Genomic DNA, 17,182 nt, shown 5'->3' on the forward strand with positions numbered 1-17,182 from the left:
TTATTTATAAATTTTTACTTTATTATATGGATTTGCTGTGTATGTGAGTATGTATATGTTCAGGCACATTGCACATGCATATGCAGAAGAGAGACCAATTTGTGGCAGTCAGTTCTTTTCTTCCATCAAACTCAGACTTGGTGTCAGGCACCATTATCCACTGAGATAGCTGGTTGGCCCTTGGTTATTCATCTTAAGTCACAAGATTGTGAAACTTTTAACTTCAAAGAGGAGCCCAGAGAAGCCAGTCCTGAAGCAGCTGTTGACAACTAGTCCCTTGAAGTTTGTGTACTTCTCTGTTGTCCGTTTTTCTGCTCTTTCTCTCTCTTCCTCAGTTTTGTCTTCAGGTTTGGAACTAGATGCACATTTTAAGTATTGGTCATTAAGAAACTTTCTCCTAGGTCATTTAGTAAGACTACAATGTGGGTTTAAAGTATGTGTACTTTCCTCAGCATATATCTAGACAATGAACACTACTAAACATGAGTAAATATTTTAAAAATCTCAAAATAGAATTTAAAATTTAAGAAAAAAATGCTAAAGTATACAAATATAAATGTATAGCATTTCATTTTATGGCTTATAAAATTTATTAATGCTTGCAACATAGATATTTAGTTTTGTTTGTTTAAGTAAGTTGGAACTGGACATCTGTGCTACTCAATGGTTAAGAGCACTTGCTGGTCTTTCAGACCTGGCTTCAGTACCTAGGATACACATGACAGCTAACAAACAACTGTATATCCAGTTTCAGAGGACTTTGTTCTGTAGACACCGGCATGCCTATAGGACACCTTAACTACACATCCACAGAAATATAAGAAATAAATAAACATTTTAAGGTAATATGTAAATGAATTGGTCTTTGATGTTGATATAACCACCAGTTTTGTTTAAGTTGTATTTAATCATCAGCCCTAAATAATGTTGATTTAAATATTATAAAGATTTTTAACACATGTTATGATGAGGAGGTAATTGAGTGATTTGACTACTTGGAAAGAAAAATCACTGCTAACACCTGTCTTTATGAGCATTATGAAAACTCTAAATTGCTTAATCTCACTATATCCCTAGATTGAAACATAAATAATAATATTAATCAATTATTAATAGCTTCTCCTTTACAACAGCATTGGGGAATCTATTAATGATACTGGTGGTCTGTTTCAAAATATCTCCATTTAGAGGATCAGAGGCCTCTGAGCAATTGTTTTTTCTAATAATATTTTGTTCCCTTCATTGCTTCATCAAATAAGTTCCTAGCAGTAATTAATTGTTGGTAGTCATGACTTGCCGCAGGAATGTTACTGCTTCATAACTCAGGCATTTGACTTTGAACTTGGATTTAAACTGTTAGTGTGTCTGTTCTTGAATTGTGAGTGGGACCGAGTGAGAAGAAGCAGGAGTCTTTGTAGGTAAGGCCCACATTTTCTCCATATCTGCGTGGAGCCCTACCATTAATCTACTGAAACTCCAGGCTATCCCTCCAAGATGGTGTGACTTACAAAGAAGTCCACAGAGCTCTAGCCTTGCTACTTTGCAGCACCCTCTGCAATGGGAGAACTAACAAGCAAGCAATGTGATTGCATCTCTCTCTCTCTGCTCTTGACTGCGGATGTGATGTCTCAAGCTTGCTGCTGTGACTTCCACGTGATGATGGACTGTCACCTGGAATTGTGAGCTAAAAGTCCTCCTCCCATCGGTTGCTTTTAATGAGGGTATTTAATGACTGCAAGAGAAATGCAACAAGAACACCAGCTATTTGTCACCTGGCCAGTTACAAATCTCTTACAGTATCACTTAGCTTTGGCATAAGAAATTATCCGTTTCTTCTGCCTCTAAAATACAATAAAATTCTGTTATTATGAGTCTGACTATAAAAAGGAATTTTATATTTCTTGACTTGGAACTTGAGACCTTATTTCATGTTCTACAAACAATCATTAAGGATTTGTTCTTTCCTTCACTCCATCATCTTGTATCCATATTGGCCAAATTTTGAGTTGTTTTTCAAAGACATACTCACTACCTTGCTCAGGCCACATAGTAAGCGGGGCTTATTTTAAGACAATGATAAAATAATTGAGCACATTACAACCTTTCAGCCTTTATTGGATGCTTTTGTGTAACCTCAATATATTTATATGAATATTAAAATCTTTTATTCCATGAAAAGTTTATATCGAGAAAAGGCAATCTGATTTCATTGAATTAAATATAATTTATGACATTTTAAAAGCTGACTGCAGGGACCTAACTAGAAGTTGTAGCATATAGGAAACAAGTATGTACAGCATCAAACCACATAGCTTTTAATATGAAGGGTTAAAAAAATAAATAAAAGCTTAGTGATGGAAAGGAAATTGAATTTTCATGATCCAGAGATGAAAAGAATTGTAAGCTATTATTTTCCCTGGAAAGAAAAGAAGCTTTGAAATGTAAAAAGGTTTCTGTGGCAAAAACACTTTCTTGGTGACAGAAAATTCAATCATGCATACAAGTGAATTACGATGTTGCTCCAGACCATCCCAGGATTAAAAACAGAAACAAGAAATAAAATCCAGATTACCTGGAAAGAACAAATTGTCAGTGGTTTGGGGTTCAGCAGGGTTTCCTTGGGGTTAAATATTATGATATCATATACATGTATGATGATCTTATAAGTTTTCTATATATAGGGATTGCATCATTATGGTGTCATCAATTGATAAATCTAATTTATATTCATTCAGCATCTAAACAGTTTATAAAATTGGTTCTTTAGATATTGCAGGTCAGTAAGCACACAATCCCATTGCTTCCCATGCTAAGGCTGAGGACATCAGTAGAGTCCTTGGGACACACGTGTTGGAAGGAAAGATTGACTCCGACCTTCACATGCACATATGCTCATGAACATATGTGTATAACTAAACAAATATAACAATCATTGAAAGATGAATCCTATGTGGTGAATTTACATCAAACATTAAATATAAAGAAAAATGTAAGAGCAATGAATGTCATGGAGCTTATAAAATACAGAGCAAATGAATGGTGTTTTATAATTTCATGGCTATAAAGTTAATATCCATGGTATACAATTGGAGCAATGGTCAGACTTCCTCAGAAAGCATCCACAGTAGAGAGCCACCTCCCAAAGAAGGCTAATATCTCATACCTTGAAACCGAACATAATATATATGACATGGAAAAGTGGAGTTAGATTAGCAGATTCAATTAAAGTTGCAAGTCAGTTGAATTAAAAGTGATGCAATTATCCTGGATTATTAGATTGACCCAGTATGATCTGTTGCTGTGCAGGAGTCAGGGAGAAGAGTCAAAGCAACTGAGTGAGGCACTGAACAGCCTTCTGTTATCTAGAGAAGTGGAGAGGCTCACAAGACTTGATGAACTGGAACCAAGACAGAATTGTGTTTCCCTTCTTCTTCAGAGCCCCTAAAAGCAACAAAATCCTTTTAATACCCTGAAACATCAAGAGAGACTCATGTTATTCTTCTTGTCACAAGAACAAGGAGGTGTTGTATTTGTGTTCTTTCCAACCACAGTGCAAATAGACAACTAGTACCCATGCTGTCTTGTCATGGTCAAGCCTGAAATGGTTAACGATAACCCAGACCTGTAAGCCTAAATACCACAATAGCTTGTCCAAATTCCTTTGATCACATGACATGCAGCAAAATTGTGAGAACAGTAGCCAGTTACCCCTGATAAACATACTTGTGGAACCTATGCTAACTAGAAACACTATTAGGAAAATGAATGGATATTATCTTTTAATAAGAAAATGAGATCGTATTGGAGAAAAGAAATATAGTAAAAGTTCTTGTATTACCTTCTTTCTATAAGTTAATGATAATGACGGCATCTGTGAATGTAAAGGCCACTTAAACGTTTGTTGGATACCATTTCTAGTTCCTAGCCATGGTTGGAATATCATCTTGGAGCAATGTTCCTTACCCTCTATGGGGAGTGGATCAGGGGTGGGGTGGGGAAGAAGGTGGAGGAAGTGGGAGGAGGGAAGAGAGTGGGAACTGGGATTGGTATGTGAAATGAAAAAGCTAGTTTGTTTTCTCTTTAAAAAAAAAAAAAGAAAAGAAAAAGAAGCACTATCCCAAATTGGAGTTTTCCCCTGGAAATGCTGAATGGTTCATTAGTGGGAATGATCAATTCAAAGTCCTTGTCTGATATGGCAAGAAGAATTCTTGCACTCAGTCTTAGGTCCAGTGGATGCTAGATCCAAAGATACTGAAATATCCTTCTGAATTCTAATGCACACAATTGTTCTTTAATAAGGTAGAAAATATTGGTAGTGAAATGTTGGAAGACGGATGTACTAAATAAAATGTGTGAAAAGCTGGTAACTTGGTTTAGGGGAGTCTTGTCTTCTTTATCTGGTCATTTTCAAAGTAAAAATTCAATTCAACTTAAGGGAAATAAAAGCTAAGCAAAAGCAACATTGAATAACGGTGACAGAAACATTTACCCAGTGTTGTGAAATGAGCTCACCATTTACAACACTGCTCTTGAGTCTTAGGAAATATAAGGATCATTTCTGAAACAAAACCCTGTCATGGAACAAATAACTTTTATCTTACTATTTAAGTTTTTAGGAATTTAAAACTTTGTGTAATCTGGCATAAAAAGTATAAACTGAACACATAAATGAAATTTTAAATAAAAACAGTGTTAACTCTGAAAGAAATGAGTTCACAACTCTTATTTTACAGGTTAGAAGGATGCTACCTTTTTACAATGACTGGGAGAAATCATTACAAATCATTGTTTTATAATATAGTATTTTTCATGAATTCAGCAACTCTGTGATAAACTTATGTCCCAGCCAAATAAAGATGCTCAGATTTAAAAAACAAATAAATTTTAAAAGTACTAAAAATGTCCTGTCCAAAGAGATCATGTGTGCTTAATGTTTCATTTTTTTTCTTTTTTAAAAAGAAAAAAAAACTTTTTTCATTATACCTACCCAATCCAAGTTCCCACTCCCTCTCCTCCCATTCCTCACACTTCCCCCCCCACCTCCCATCTACTCCTCAGAGAGGGTAAGACACATTTAACCAGCTAATATATTATTAGAACCATTCAAGCGAGGCTGTGGCTTGGGGATTCTGCTCTGGCCAAACTCTCATGTTGAAATCCTAACCCTTGAGGTAAACCATTAGGGGTTGAGGCCATTGTTAATGCGATCAGACCATGAGGGCAGAAACTGGTGTTCCATGGAGCTGCTTCATCAGACTGGTTTGTCAAAGCCTGGTGAAAATGTATCACCTCTGAAACAGGCAGCAGCTCTTTGTCAGACTGTGAAATTGTTAGCAGTTGAGGCTTGGTCTCCCCACTTCTAGAACTAGTAAGTTTCTATTGATTACAAACTAATTACAAGTACACTAGGAGAGGCCTATGAAATTCAAATGCAATTGGACAGGATAAGGAAAGCCCCCTTCTTTCAAGTCAGGGGAAGGACTGTTTGAACTGCAGCAGAAGACTTGAGCCCCATGACCTGAGAAATCCTCACATAAAATGAACTGTTCTGGTACAGAAAAAAAAATGAGCCATATGTCTAGGCCCAGGCCCTGTGTATTTTCTATGGCTGGAGCCCTTTGGTGTTCTCAGCACATTCTCCACACAATCTGGAAACTTTGCACAAAAAAATGACACCCAAGGATGGGGGTCCATTCAGATAGCAAGCATGGGTGTTTCACTTGCTCACAGCCTGAGCACTGGGTGTCCAACTCCTGTTGCTTCAAGGTACACAACTCTTCTTCTGCGCCTCTCAGGACTAATTTGTCACCAAGGCAAACTTACAGGTTGAGAAAATGTCACAAACATTTTCATATCAGTTAAAAGTAAACATTGGAATCACTGGAATGGATCCATGATCTACCGTCCTCTTCACGAGAACTGTAAACAGTGTGTAAAGCCTCCCCAGCACTTTCAAACCACTGGCCAAGTCCCCAGACATCTCCCTTCTATGTTGCTCCCATGGAATTTTTGTTCTACTTGTGTTTTAGAAATTGAGGTCTTTGGAGCTTCCTGTTCATTTGCACTTTGGAGAGTACATGAGTGTGTGTGTGTGTGCACATGCAAGTGCACACACTCACACAGAACTCTTACTTGCTACAGCACTAATCTGGAACTAGGAGTCTGTCGAGCAGAAAGAACTGAAGGCAAAGCCTTGGTCTTAGAGAATGATCTGTCTTACTTCAGAGATGTAACTTATTAAAATCTTCACTGGCTCTGAATTTGCTAATCTCCAAAAACAAAGCATATGCTATGCCTTAAGTATTCTCAAGATACTAAAAACAAAATAAAGCATTAAACTTTAAGTATATCCAGGTGCACATGCATTTTTATAGTAAATAATATAATGTGAAATGGTAAATTCCCAAATTAAAGAACTTTCAGACTTGCATGCTATCTTTGGATTTGGGCATGCTCAGTTGCTTGAAAAAAAAACCTGAAAACAGAAACCATATAATACATTTTGTTATTGAAAAAGTTTCCACTCACATCTGAATTAAATCTCAACTGGCAAATGTTGCATGAGATGATTTGCTTTCTCCGATGAGGAAGAGGAACCCCGAATGTATGGTTTATTACAGCTTTCTGAATAGGGTCCATCTGTAAAGAGAGAGAAAACAACACACACAACAGAGAGAAATAAAGGCTGTCAGTGTCACTGAATGTTGCTTGTTTCATTAAATCTTCACAGCTCCTGTCTACTGCTTAGGTTGTAAAGAATGATTTTAGGCTAAGAAAAGGCATTTCTACTCTCTCAGAAAATAGATAACAATAAGCCCAAAGCATGGTGTGATAAGAAGATGAAAAATATCCCCATTAGTGTCTGCACATTAAGTGCTTTTCTCATTTAGAAGCAACAATTGCCACCGTTTGATAATATTCATGTATAATTAAAGGTTTGTGGAAACTCAAGCTCTTACTAGTTTGTGCCGTCTAACATTGAAATGTGTTTATATCATTGTCAAAATCTGAACTTCAAACAGCATAGTCAAGCACGAATATTAATTATGCACCATTTTCCAATGCTAGTCTATGTTTTGTATCATACAGACCCAAAAAGTACACTTCTGCAAATCTAGCAGGAAAGGACACACAGAACTAAACATTAGCTCACTTGGCAACCTATTTTTGATGACCACAGACAAGCTACATTTCAATCTTCTATGGACTTACATGGGTGGACACAAAGATTCTTGGCAAAATTTCGGTTATCTCCATTCCAGTTCAGAACAGGGTGAGAAACTTCAAGCTCACTGTCACCCGTCTAACCCTGTTAAATGTAGTAATATTCCTTTATGAGGCACTGTTCCAGGGGCCATGTGTCAATGTCCCACCAATTAGTGTAAGTCAATCTTTGGTCTGCACTGTCATCATTGGATGAGTCACTCGTGTCCAACTTCTAAAGTTGGGATGAGGTTTAACTGTGATGACATATAAAAATTACTTAACCTCATTTTGTGTGCACTAAGAAACCGATAAGTATAAATAGCTACATTATGGAGTGTGTGAAAGGGGAAAGTTAACATGAACCTCATACTTTGTTCAACATTGTTGGCATCATTATATGGTTATTTAATGTTATTATTAAGTGTTATGTTATAATATTATGTACATGTACACACAGATATCCATATATCCATAATGTTATTGAATATTCCCATACTCAGAAATTCTTTTCTTCTTTGCTGTTATTATTTCTTTTTGTCTCACTGTATAACCCAGGTGGGCCTTGAACTCAGTGTATCGCAGGTTGGTCTCAGACTCATCATCTTTTTGGATTAGCTACCTACAAGCTGGAATGATACATGTGCACTGCTACATTTGGTTGGAAATCCTGAACCCATTTTCAGAGATCTTACTAAAGACTTCATGAGATAGCTTGAAAATGACCTGGCATAGTACGAAGGAAGAATTTGTCTAAGGAATGATGCCTAATGTCCAGTGTGTTACATATTACAATTCTCTACTTTTCCTGTTCAGAACTTTGGTAAATTTTAAATGGTTGGAACCAGTTAGCTGGCCCTATCCATCTGCTGGTAGGTAAGAGAAAGCTCCAGGTTTCTGACTCTTTCATTCTTCTATTGCAATTGCTGGTCTAATCTACCATTTGTAATGTACATTGCAAATAGTCCTCAGTGGTTATTAAATATCTTCCAGTTGTGGCCCCTCAACTTGGTTCTTACTCAACAGTTATAGCAATCAAAAAAACTCATGGGCATATCAAATTTGTCTTCTTCCATCCCTAATTTGCTAATTTCAGTGGGAAATGGGGTGTACACTGGTAATGGGCAGGACTCTGAAGACTGGGGCAGAAGGATAAAAGCTTTGAAGTCAGTCAGTGCTGCTGCATAGTGAAACCGTGTCTCAAAGGAACAAACAAAACAAGTCATATGACATATCCTTCCCCCAGATTCTGGGGTTAACTTTGCGGGATGTGGTTAGCTCATTCCCGGCTGTCCAGACCATGAAATAATCACTATATTATTTGCAATACTGTTTAGCCAATAGCTTAACTGTCTTGCTAGCTAGCTCTTATATCCTAAACTAACACCACTCCATTAATCTGTGTATTACCACAAGGTTATGGCCTACAGGCAAAGCTTTAGTGAGCTCCAGGGGAGGCATCTCTCTCCTATGGTGGCTACATGACTTCTTCCTTACTCTGTCTACTCTCTCTCTCTCTCTCTCTCTCTCTCTCTCTATATATATATATATATATATATATATATATATATATATATGTGTGTGTGTGTGTGTATATGTATATGTATATGTATATGTATGTATGTATTCCACACATATATATTCCATTCTGGTTATATTCTGTTAAACTATTGGCCAAAGCAACTTTTTTATTAACCAATAAAAGAAACGCAGATATAGACAACACCAGGGTAACCTAGGCTGTTCCAATGAATTTTATTTTATTTTGTTTGTTTGTTTGTTTGTTTGTTTCACTTTTTTTGAGGCAGGGTTTCTCTGTAGCTTTGAAGCCTGTGCTGAAACTCACTCTGTAGACCAGGCTGGCCTCGAACTCACAGCAATCTGCCTGTCTCTGCCTCCCCAGTGTTGGGATTAAAGGCATGTGCCACTGCTGTCTGACTTGTTCTAGTGATTTTTATGTTCACTTCTAAGTATTAATGAGTTACAAGGTCCCCTCCTCCCACTTACTGTTCAGTTTTATCATGCTGTTTTTTAAAATCCGTTCTTAGGCATTATCTGCATATAATAAGTCACCAATGTTAAATGTGAGGCCCAGAAACAACAGGTCTACTTTCTGTCACTTTATTTTAATTCTTTGTGGTACACAGGATAGAGAGGCTTGTGCATGCCAAGAAAGTGTTCCTGTCCCCAAAGTTTTATCATTTCCCTAAGTTCATGTAAACGGTATTACAGAACGTGAGGTCATGGAGTGTAATGATCTTACAGTTGATCATGCTGTCACATACATGCACAGCCTCATCCGTTTTATAACTGAGCAGTATCCCTTCAAGTGGCTACATCACAATGTATTTTTGCACTTAACTATAGGCATGCATTTGCGCATTTGCATGGTTTGCAGCACAGTCTTCATTATTCTTCAGGCTTAACAATTTAAAATTATTCCTAAAGTCAATTCAGTTCCTCTAAAGATGGAAAATTAATCAAAAAGGATATGCCCTTTCCTTCACTTGGGCCCGCTACAGGAGAGTGGTGAGAAAGGTGAGGGGTCCGGTGTAGAATTCTTCTCCATTTGTACTGCTGTGTTTTACATCCCAGCCAAGCTTTTATAACCCCCTCAAGCCCTCCTCACCCCTGTTTCCACAGAAACAAAAATAACAGTGAACCAAGCATGAAACCTTGGAGGCCACAAACATCTCATTCTGCTTCCTGGGGTTAGCCTCCCTCTTTAACATGCCAGCCCACACTTGTACAGCACACATACAGAATGATTCTCCCTGCGCCCTTCCGGTGAAAAGTAGAAGAAGGTTACTAATTCAGAGAACTTAATCCTACTGAGCTCTGTTGTTAAGTATTCATTGCACAAAAAGGACCTAGTTCTCTCAGGGCAGAAAATGAATTCTTCCCATGACCCATTAAGCCTTAATGATCAATGATTAAGGGATATTACAGTTCTCCTGTAATGGTATTTTAAGACATAAACTCCCCTCATATTTGTATCAAATATTTGCTCTGTAAAAATACAGAACTGGTTTTTATCTTCTAATGGTGAGCATGACATTATTTCAAATTTCAGTCTTTCTATAATACTGGAGAAGCAGTGTCTACTGCGCTGAACACCTCAACTTTTGTGGAAGGTATTCCAGATCATCTGGATTCTGCATGCAAAATGTGACATGTTGCAAAATTCTTTTGCTTGGATTGAGTCATGGCCTGATCACTATGATTATGAAATCATATTTAAAGATGCAAAGTGGCATATTCTTCAGCAATTATTTTATTTCCCTATATACTTGAGGGAAGAAGACTTAACTGAATTATATCTTATATATATCTTGTATAATTATATCTTATATAATGGATGTTTCAAAGTACAACTGACATCATCAAGAATCCTTGTGAATTCAGGAATCTAGTCAAATAAATTTACTAAAATGTAACACTTTTAACAGTAAAAATTAATAATAATGTCTTATACAATGAATCAATATGAAGGATTATGTTTGAATAATAACTAATTCTACTACTAAATGTTAACTGGGTGACATATGACATGACATAAAGCCAGAACCTATTGGAACAAACTGGGGACTCACACACAGCCAGTTAGTTTATCCATTTTACTAAAGTTATAAGTATTTAGCATGTTTGCCTACAAAGACAGTTATATATATGTTCATCCCATAAATCAGAGGATCTACAGAGTGAAGAACAAAGGCAGCTATCATGTGCAAGAAACATAAAAAGAGGGGTTCTTAGGTCAATATCCTTAGAAAAATCAGAATACCAACACAGACATTGATACTACACAATTAGAAATTAACATCTCAGAGGCAGCTACAATAGTGTATTCAAAGGATTCTACAGGAGCATAAACACAGCTTTGCCCTTTTGCTTTTAAATTTGTCATTTTCGAATGCAAACAGCAGTGTGACAAGAGAAATTTATTTGAAAATCTGAAAGAAATATTAAGTTTTCCATGTAAATAAAGGACATGGAACAAACACTATAAAACAGAGAACCTCATGCATGGAGCCTTGAGACATATCCAAATGATACCACATGACACTCAGAAAGAGATGACTTTTTAAAAAATCAACATGGTAAACAGTGGCACATCTGTCCGGTTTCTGAGTAGGGATATTTTAAAGGGAAGAATTTCAAAATTCATTAACTTGGTCCCAAACACAAATGAAAGACAAGAACAACACTCTACCTATTGCTATGCTTGCCTCATCTCTAGACTAACACTGCATTTCGAGCTCAGTCTATGGCCTTATTTAAAGTCAAATGAACATGCTTTTCTTCATTTCAGACTAAAGGCCCCTTGTATTTCTATCCTAGTCCCAGGTTCTCAATGCTTCCCCTCTGGGTTTTGTGTTAAATTGATTTATAAGTGAGCATGCCCCAGGGGCTACAACTCCACACCTAGTTTTCCGTTCATGAACCTATTTTATTTAAGCCGGGAAGAAGTTTAAGCCCTAAGTTATATTTCTGCTATGAAAGATTTCCTCTCCCTTTGTTCTATTATTGTTGTGGATTTCAGATTTTAAGTCAAAGAAAAATAGCATAAATGCCAGGAAGTCTAGGAAGGTAAAGGTTGTCCCTTTGGCTGATATTTCTAGAAGTACTGAACAACATCAATTCTAAAGGTGATACTCCAGGACACTTCTTGGGTGATCCAGGTCAACGAGTGGTATTTTCATCCTAACTTTCTGTAGACCTGTTTATGTCCCTTGCTAATATCATAGGACTATTAGGTGTAAAGCCAGCTATCACTCACAAAACTTTCATGCTCCCTCTGACACTCTTGGATACCACAATCAAATATTTTTCCACGCATCAACATCTACAAATTTGTGTTCTCATAACTCATATCAATAACCACATGTCTCAAGAATTTGCAGTACCTGATATCGTGATTTTACTATGAAAATATGAAGCAGCAGTGAATCCTTCAAGCTATAACAACAATAATCCTGGAAAGGTATGTCTGCTGGTGACATGAATGTTATCCAACTGGGTAATTGGATTTAAAGCCCATATGGATGACCTCTCAGAACACAGATAAACAAAACAAAGATAGAAACCATAAAATCTTTGGTTCCAATAAAGCAACCTGTTTTACTTTAAGGACAGAAACTAGGAGTTTCTAAATGCAGTCAGTGACCCTTCCTCCCCAGAGAATGGAGAAGGGAAGGTTTCCCTCCTTTTTTCTACACCAAGAGACACACACAAGCCTGGCAGCCCAGAGACACCAAGGTTTCCTGATGGCAACACTGGCCATTTATCTAGCCTGCTTCCACTTTGTAGGGGTCATTTAACTCAAAGAACAAATCCTGGAATTACACGGTTAGTCTTTCTGATGACTAAGCTTCACAATAGAATCTGGTGTAAGGAGGTCACTGTGAAAATGAAGAACCCTCTTGGGGAATTTCAAGTCATCAGAAGATGCCTTGTAGGAAATGGAGACAAAAAAAATGCTGTGGGATCATGTTCTTGTATAGTGTAAAGATCTGTCACTCATATGACTTTAACAAAATTCTGTTTAGACAGTAGCCAGGAAAGAAATATAGCTGGGGCTACCAGACAAGGAGAATTTTGGGAAGAGGAAAGGCAGAGACGTAGTAGTTCGCAAGATACGGAAGAAGCAAGACAAGAATACCTAACTGAGAAAAAGGACTAAGCCACATGGCTAAACATAGATAAGAGTATGAGTTAATTTAAGACGCAATAGATACTTAATAATAAGTCTTATCAATAGACCAAACCATTTATAATCAATAAAAGCCTCTGTGTGTTTATTTGGAACTGTATGGCTTCAGGCCTGGGCAGATCAGAAACTTCCATCTACAACAAGTCAAGTTACAACAGAGATGCATTTTTTTTAACTTAGCTGTCTACCAAATACTTTCCCTTAACTTCTATTTTCCTATTCACTAATGGAATACAATGGATTAATTTCCATGAATGTCTGGGACATAATTATTTAAACGACCTCTATTGTATGACATTCAGTGTGTCTCAATTTTAAATGGCCCTAGACTGGTCATCCCCATGAATGTGTGACTTCCTCAGACCAACAGTATCTGTTATCCAGGAAGAACTGTTAGGTCATATTTTGTCCTCTTGTTCGATTGACAAGACACTGAATACCCCAAGGGAAAAGCACTGACAGAAAAGGAATAAGAAGCCAATTCATCACATCTCAGATGTAGGTTCATACCAGTATACAGTGCTAAATATAACCTTTCACATTTGCCCCTAGGTGAGGAATAACAGGTAATTTACATGTTAATTGTTAAAGTACTGCACACTGGCCTCTAACTGGTGGGTGATACTCCTGCCTCAGCATTCTGAGTAATGACTAGGGTAACAAGCCTCTGCCACCACACCTGGTACAACTAGTTCTTTTAATCAAATTTCTCACATCTTTATTTATAGACCTCCAAATGGAGTGAACAGAATCTAGGTTATGGCTAAATGATTCTACTATGTGTATAAGGAGTCTAGTGCTGGTCAGGTACACAAAGAGAAGCCTTATTAACATTGCTGCTACTGCCACTATGTCTCACTATGACATAGACAACCCACTCTCTTTCAACAGTAGAAAACTCAGATAGAGACTGATCTGTGACCCAGAACATTCCAAGGAGAGATAATGATTTCAACCATATGGAGATTCAAACAACTAATGAAGAAAATAATGATAGATAACAAAAAGCAGGCACCTAAATTGGAGATTCACTCTCCATAAGGACCCATGCATCACAATAGATGATGTCCTCACGGTCTGAGTAGTACTTTTATTTCCCCAACCCTCTTTTTTTTTTAAAAAAAAATTATTTTATTTTTTAATTGTATAAGTGTGTGGGCAGATGTGTATACACATGAACTGGGTATCCATGAAAGCCACAAAAGGGCATTAGAACTGCTGAAGCTATACTTATAGGTGGTTATGAGCCACCTGGCATGGGAACAAAATTCAGGTCCTTTGTAAGATCAGCAAACATTCTGTCTACATCCTTCTTTGTTCCTCTTAAGCATGGAAGAATGTTTAGGTATCGAAAACTGTTGGTGCTTGGAGCAAGACTACTCTAGATGTGTAATTTTAAATTCAAGACCTCTAACAAATTTAATCTTTTTCAGTTCTTTAAACATTTACATATTTGTCATGTGTGTAGACGTGTGTACATGTGTACATGCTATACTCATGCAGGCCAGAGAATATTTTGAAGGAGTTGTTTTTCTCCTTCTGTTATGTTGGTTCAAGAGACTGGACTCAGGTCATCAGACTGAGTGGCCTGTCTTATTACCCAAAGAATCATTTCTTAACCGTATCACTTTTAATTATATTAATTCATTCACTAATCATTTTGAGTTGAAGTGTGTGTGTGTGAGAGAGAGTGACAGAGAATGAGACAGAGAAAGAAGAGAGAGAGAGAGAGAGAGAGAGCGAGAGAGAGAGAGAGAGCTATGTACTTCCTAGATATCATACTCAGGTAGTCATTATTGAGGGTGAGTACTTTTTCCAGCAGAGTCATCATGCCTGTCATAAGAAACTTAATCTTAATTGTTATATTATTTTGTTTGCAAAATATCTGAACAACAAAAATATGAAGGAGTCTATAATATCCAAATAAAGATAATTGTTCAGATTACAGACCAGCTTTATAAATGACAATGTAAAAGATAAATTAATGCTAATGAAGATGGTTAAGGTTGATTAAGCATCAAGTATGGAAGTACAAATAAATGTCCAATCAAAACATGATATGCATGGTTCATTGTAAAAAGGAAAGTTGAAAGAAGGATACAGTATTTCACATGGGTAGTTAGCAAAAGTAAGTCTGATGACAATAAAGAAACACATTTCTTTTCTTTTTTATGAAATAGTTGGGTTTTTTTTTTGTTTTGTTTTATTTTTTAACCTTGGCTGTCCTGGAACTTGCTCTGTAGATCAGACTGGTCTGAACTCACAGAAATCCACTTGACTCTGCTTCCCAAGTGCAAGGATTAAAGATGTCACCAACACTGCCCACCAAAGAAATACATTTCTCAATAAACACAAATAAATTACTCAAAAAGTTGTTGTGCAAGCCAAATATGCATGCAGATACAAGAAAATCTCGATTTTTTCATTGAAGAAAACTGCATTTTAGTAAAGTGTATGAACTCTAGAAAAAGAGGAGAAAAAGGTTAGAGAAAGCATACATTATTTTCAACTCTAATTTTAGGATGTTTTATTCAAAAAGAAAAATACAAACTAACATTATTTCTCTTGCCTAATTGCTAATAGAGGAAGCTTTAGTAACTGATGAAGCAGCCAGAACACTTCTAACTAACACAATCAATTTTCATCTCAAAGAGTCTTGTGAACCCCAAGGATCAAGGAAGAAGAAAAGATTTCAAGGAAGTGTTACATCCAGAGACAAGAACAGGAAAAAAAAACTGAACTGAGCTCTTATTGACCAGCCTATGAAATCTTTAAGTAGTTTTGAAACTTCACAAAATGAGATGTGTGACATCTGAAGAAAAAGTAAGCAATAACCTTAGCTTGAGCTACACTCCTGGTTCTACATCTTTATATTTGAAAGACACCATTTGAGGGATAAATGCTTTTAAATACATATTGTCTCTTGTTACTCTATAGATGTACTTTTTGTATATCCCACTGTTAAATGTTTTGAAGATAACTCAGTGACTTTTTTGCAAATTTGTCTGCAGGTAACCTTTATGATCTCTTCATTCTTAAAAGTTTCAAGACAGATATAGTCACATACATGTACTTTAGTGTGCGGGGCATTTTATCCCACCACAGGACACAATGAACCATGTACATTGCTGTTTGATTCATAATTGTTAGAAATTGGAAACAACCTACATGTCCTTTGACAGAAGAATGGATAAACAAAATGTGGTATGTTTATTCAATGTAGCTATTCAGCAATTAAAAAACAGCATAGTGAAATTTGCAGAAAAATGGATGGAACTATGGTGTGGGAGAATTGTCTGTATTCTGTCAATCACGTTTTAAATAAACACTGATTGGCCAGCCAGGAATAATTGACTGTAGAGTGAAAAATAACAATGGGTAAGAAATCTTTTTGAGCTGGACAACTGTGAACATATTCCATAAGAAACAAACTTCAATTCAACACACAGAAGATACTAGGATATAATTATATCAATCTTTATGGGTAATTAAATCTGTATAAAGTAAATCTTGCTTTAAAGTAGTCATTAGGTCTACCACAGCTTCATAGTAAAGCTGCATTTCTCAAGTCGAGTTCGACTGAAGAAAAATTAACTGTTCAGTGCAACAAATAATTTGGTAATTGTCAAAGGGGAAGAAATTTTTATTTCTCAGACTGTAGTTTTCACTGTGTACAAGATAAGTTCACTATTTAAATTCTGTGCTTTTAATCCATAATGATACATGGTACCATTTACTAAGTCTAATATACATGAAGCCTTTATTTGTTAACCAAACAATTATTCACTATTTAACTGACTTCTTTGCATACTTAGAGGCCAAACACTACAATCTCACTGCTTTACTCAGGTATCTTTCAGCTTCATGGAATCTTTATAAATAAAAATTAATAAATTAAAAACATGTTAAATAATAAGAATGATTGCTATAAATCTTTAGCAGGCTTAGCATAGCAATTCTAGCAGAGAAAATTGGTACAGTCCTAGCTCTACATCTCATATTGGAGGCCTAGAAAATTCAGAAATTAAGGATAAGGAAACATCTTATTTCACTTTACTGGGGTTCATTCAACTTGTGAGAAGACAGATTGCTTAGGGAACTAGTACTTCAGGGTGCAACCTAGACAAGGCTTCCTCTGACATAGCTCTGGAATGAGAGTTCACCAGGTGGCATTAACATCATCATTTTCCTGGCTGTTAAAGTATCTGGCATGGCCCAGAATCAGCAGCATATTTTCTCAATAAATTTCTCGGCTACATGGAGAAA

At 36.5% G+C, this 17,182-nt stretch overlaps 1 protein-coding gene across 4 annotated transcripts in view; it reads right to left on the reverse strand.

Moving 5' to 3' along the window:
- Znf385d (zinc finger protein 385D) overlaps window positions 1-17,182 on the reverse strand; it is a 948,781-nt gene that overhangs the window by 154,234 nt on the left and 777,365 nt on the right. For 3 of the 4 annotated variants that reach the window (XM_085687889.2, XM_048421350.3, XM_085687891.2), the window contains one exon: window positions 6,529-6,639. The exons of the other annotated variant lie outside the window; for it this stretch is intronic. In XM_085687889.2, the coding sequence (XP_085544015.1) occupies window positions 6,529-6,639 (111 nt within the window). The remainder of the gene's footprint in view (window positions 1-6,528; window positions 6,640-17,182) is intronic. 4 annotated transcript variants of the gene reach the window in all.

The sequence above is a fragment of the Myodes glareolus genome, chromosome 5, assembly GCF_982192425.1.
Source record: "Myodes glareolus chromosome 5, mMyoGla1.1, whole genome shotgun sequence".
Classification (NCBI taxonomy): Eukaryota; Metazoa; Chordata; class Mammalia; order Rodentia; family Cricetidae; genus Myodes; species Myodes glareolus.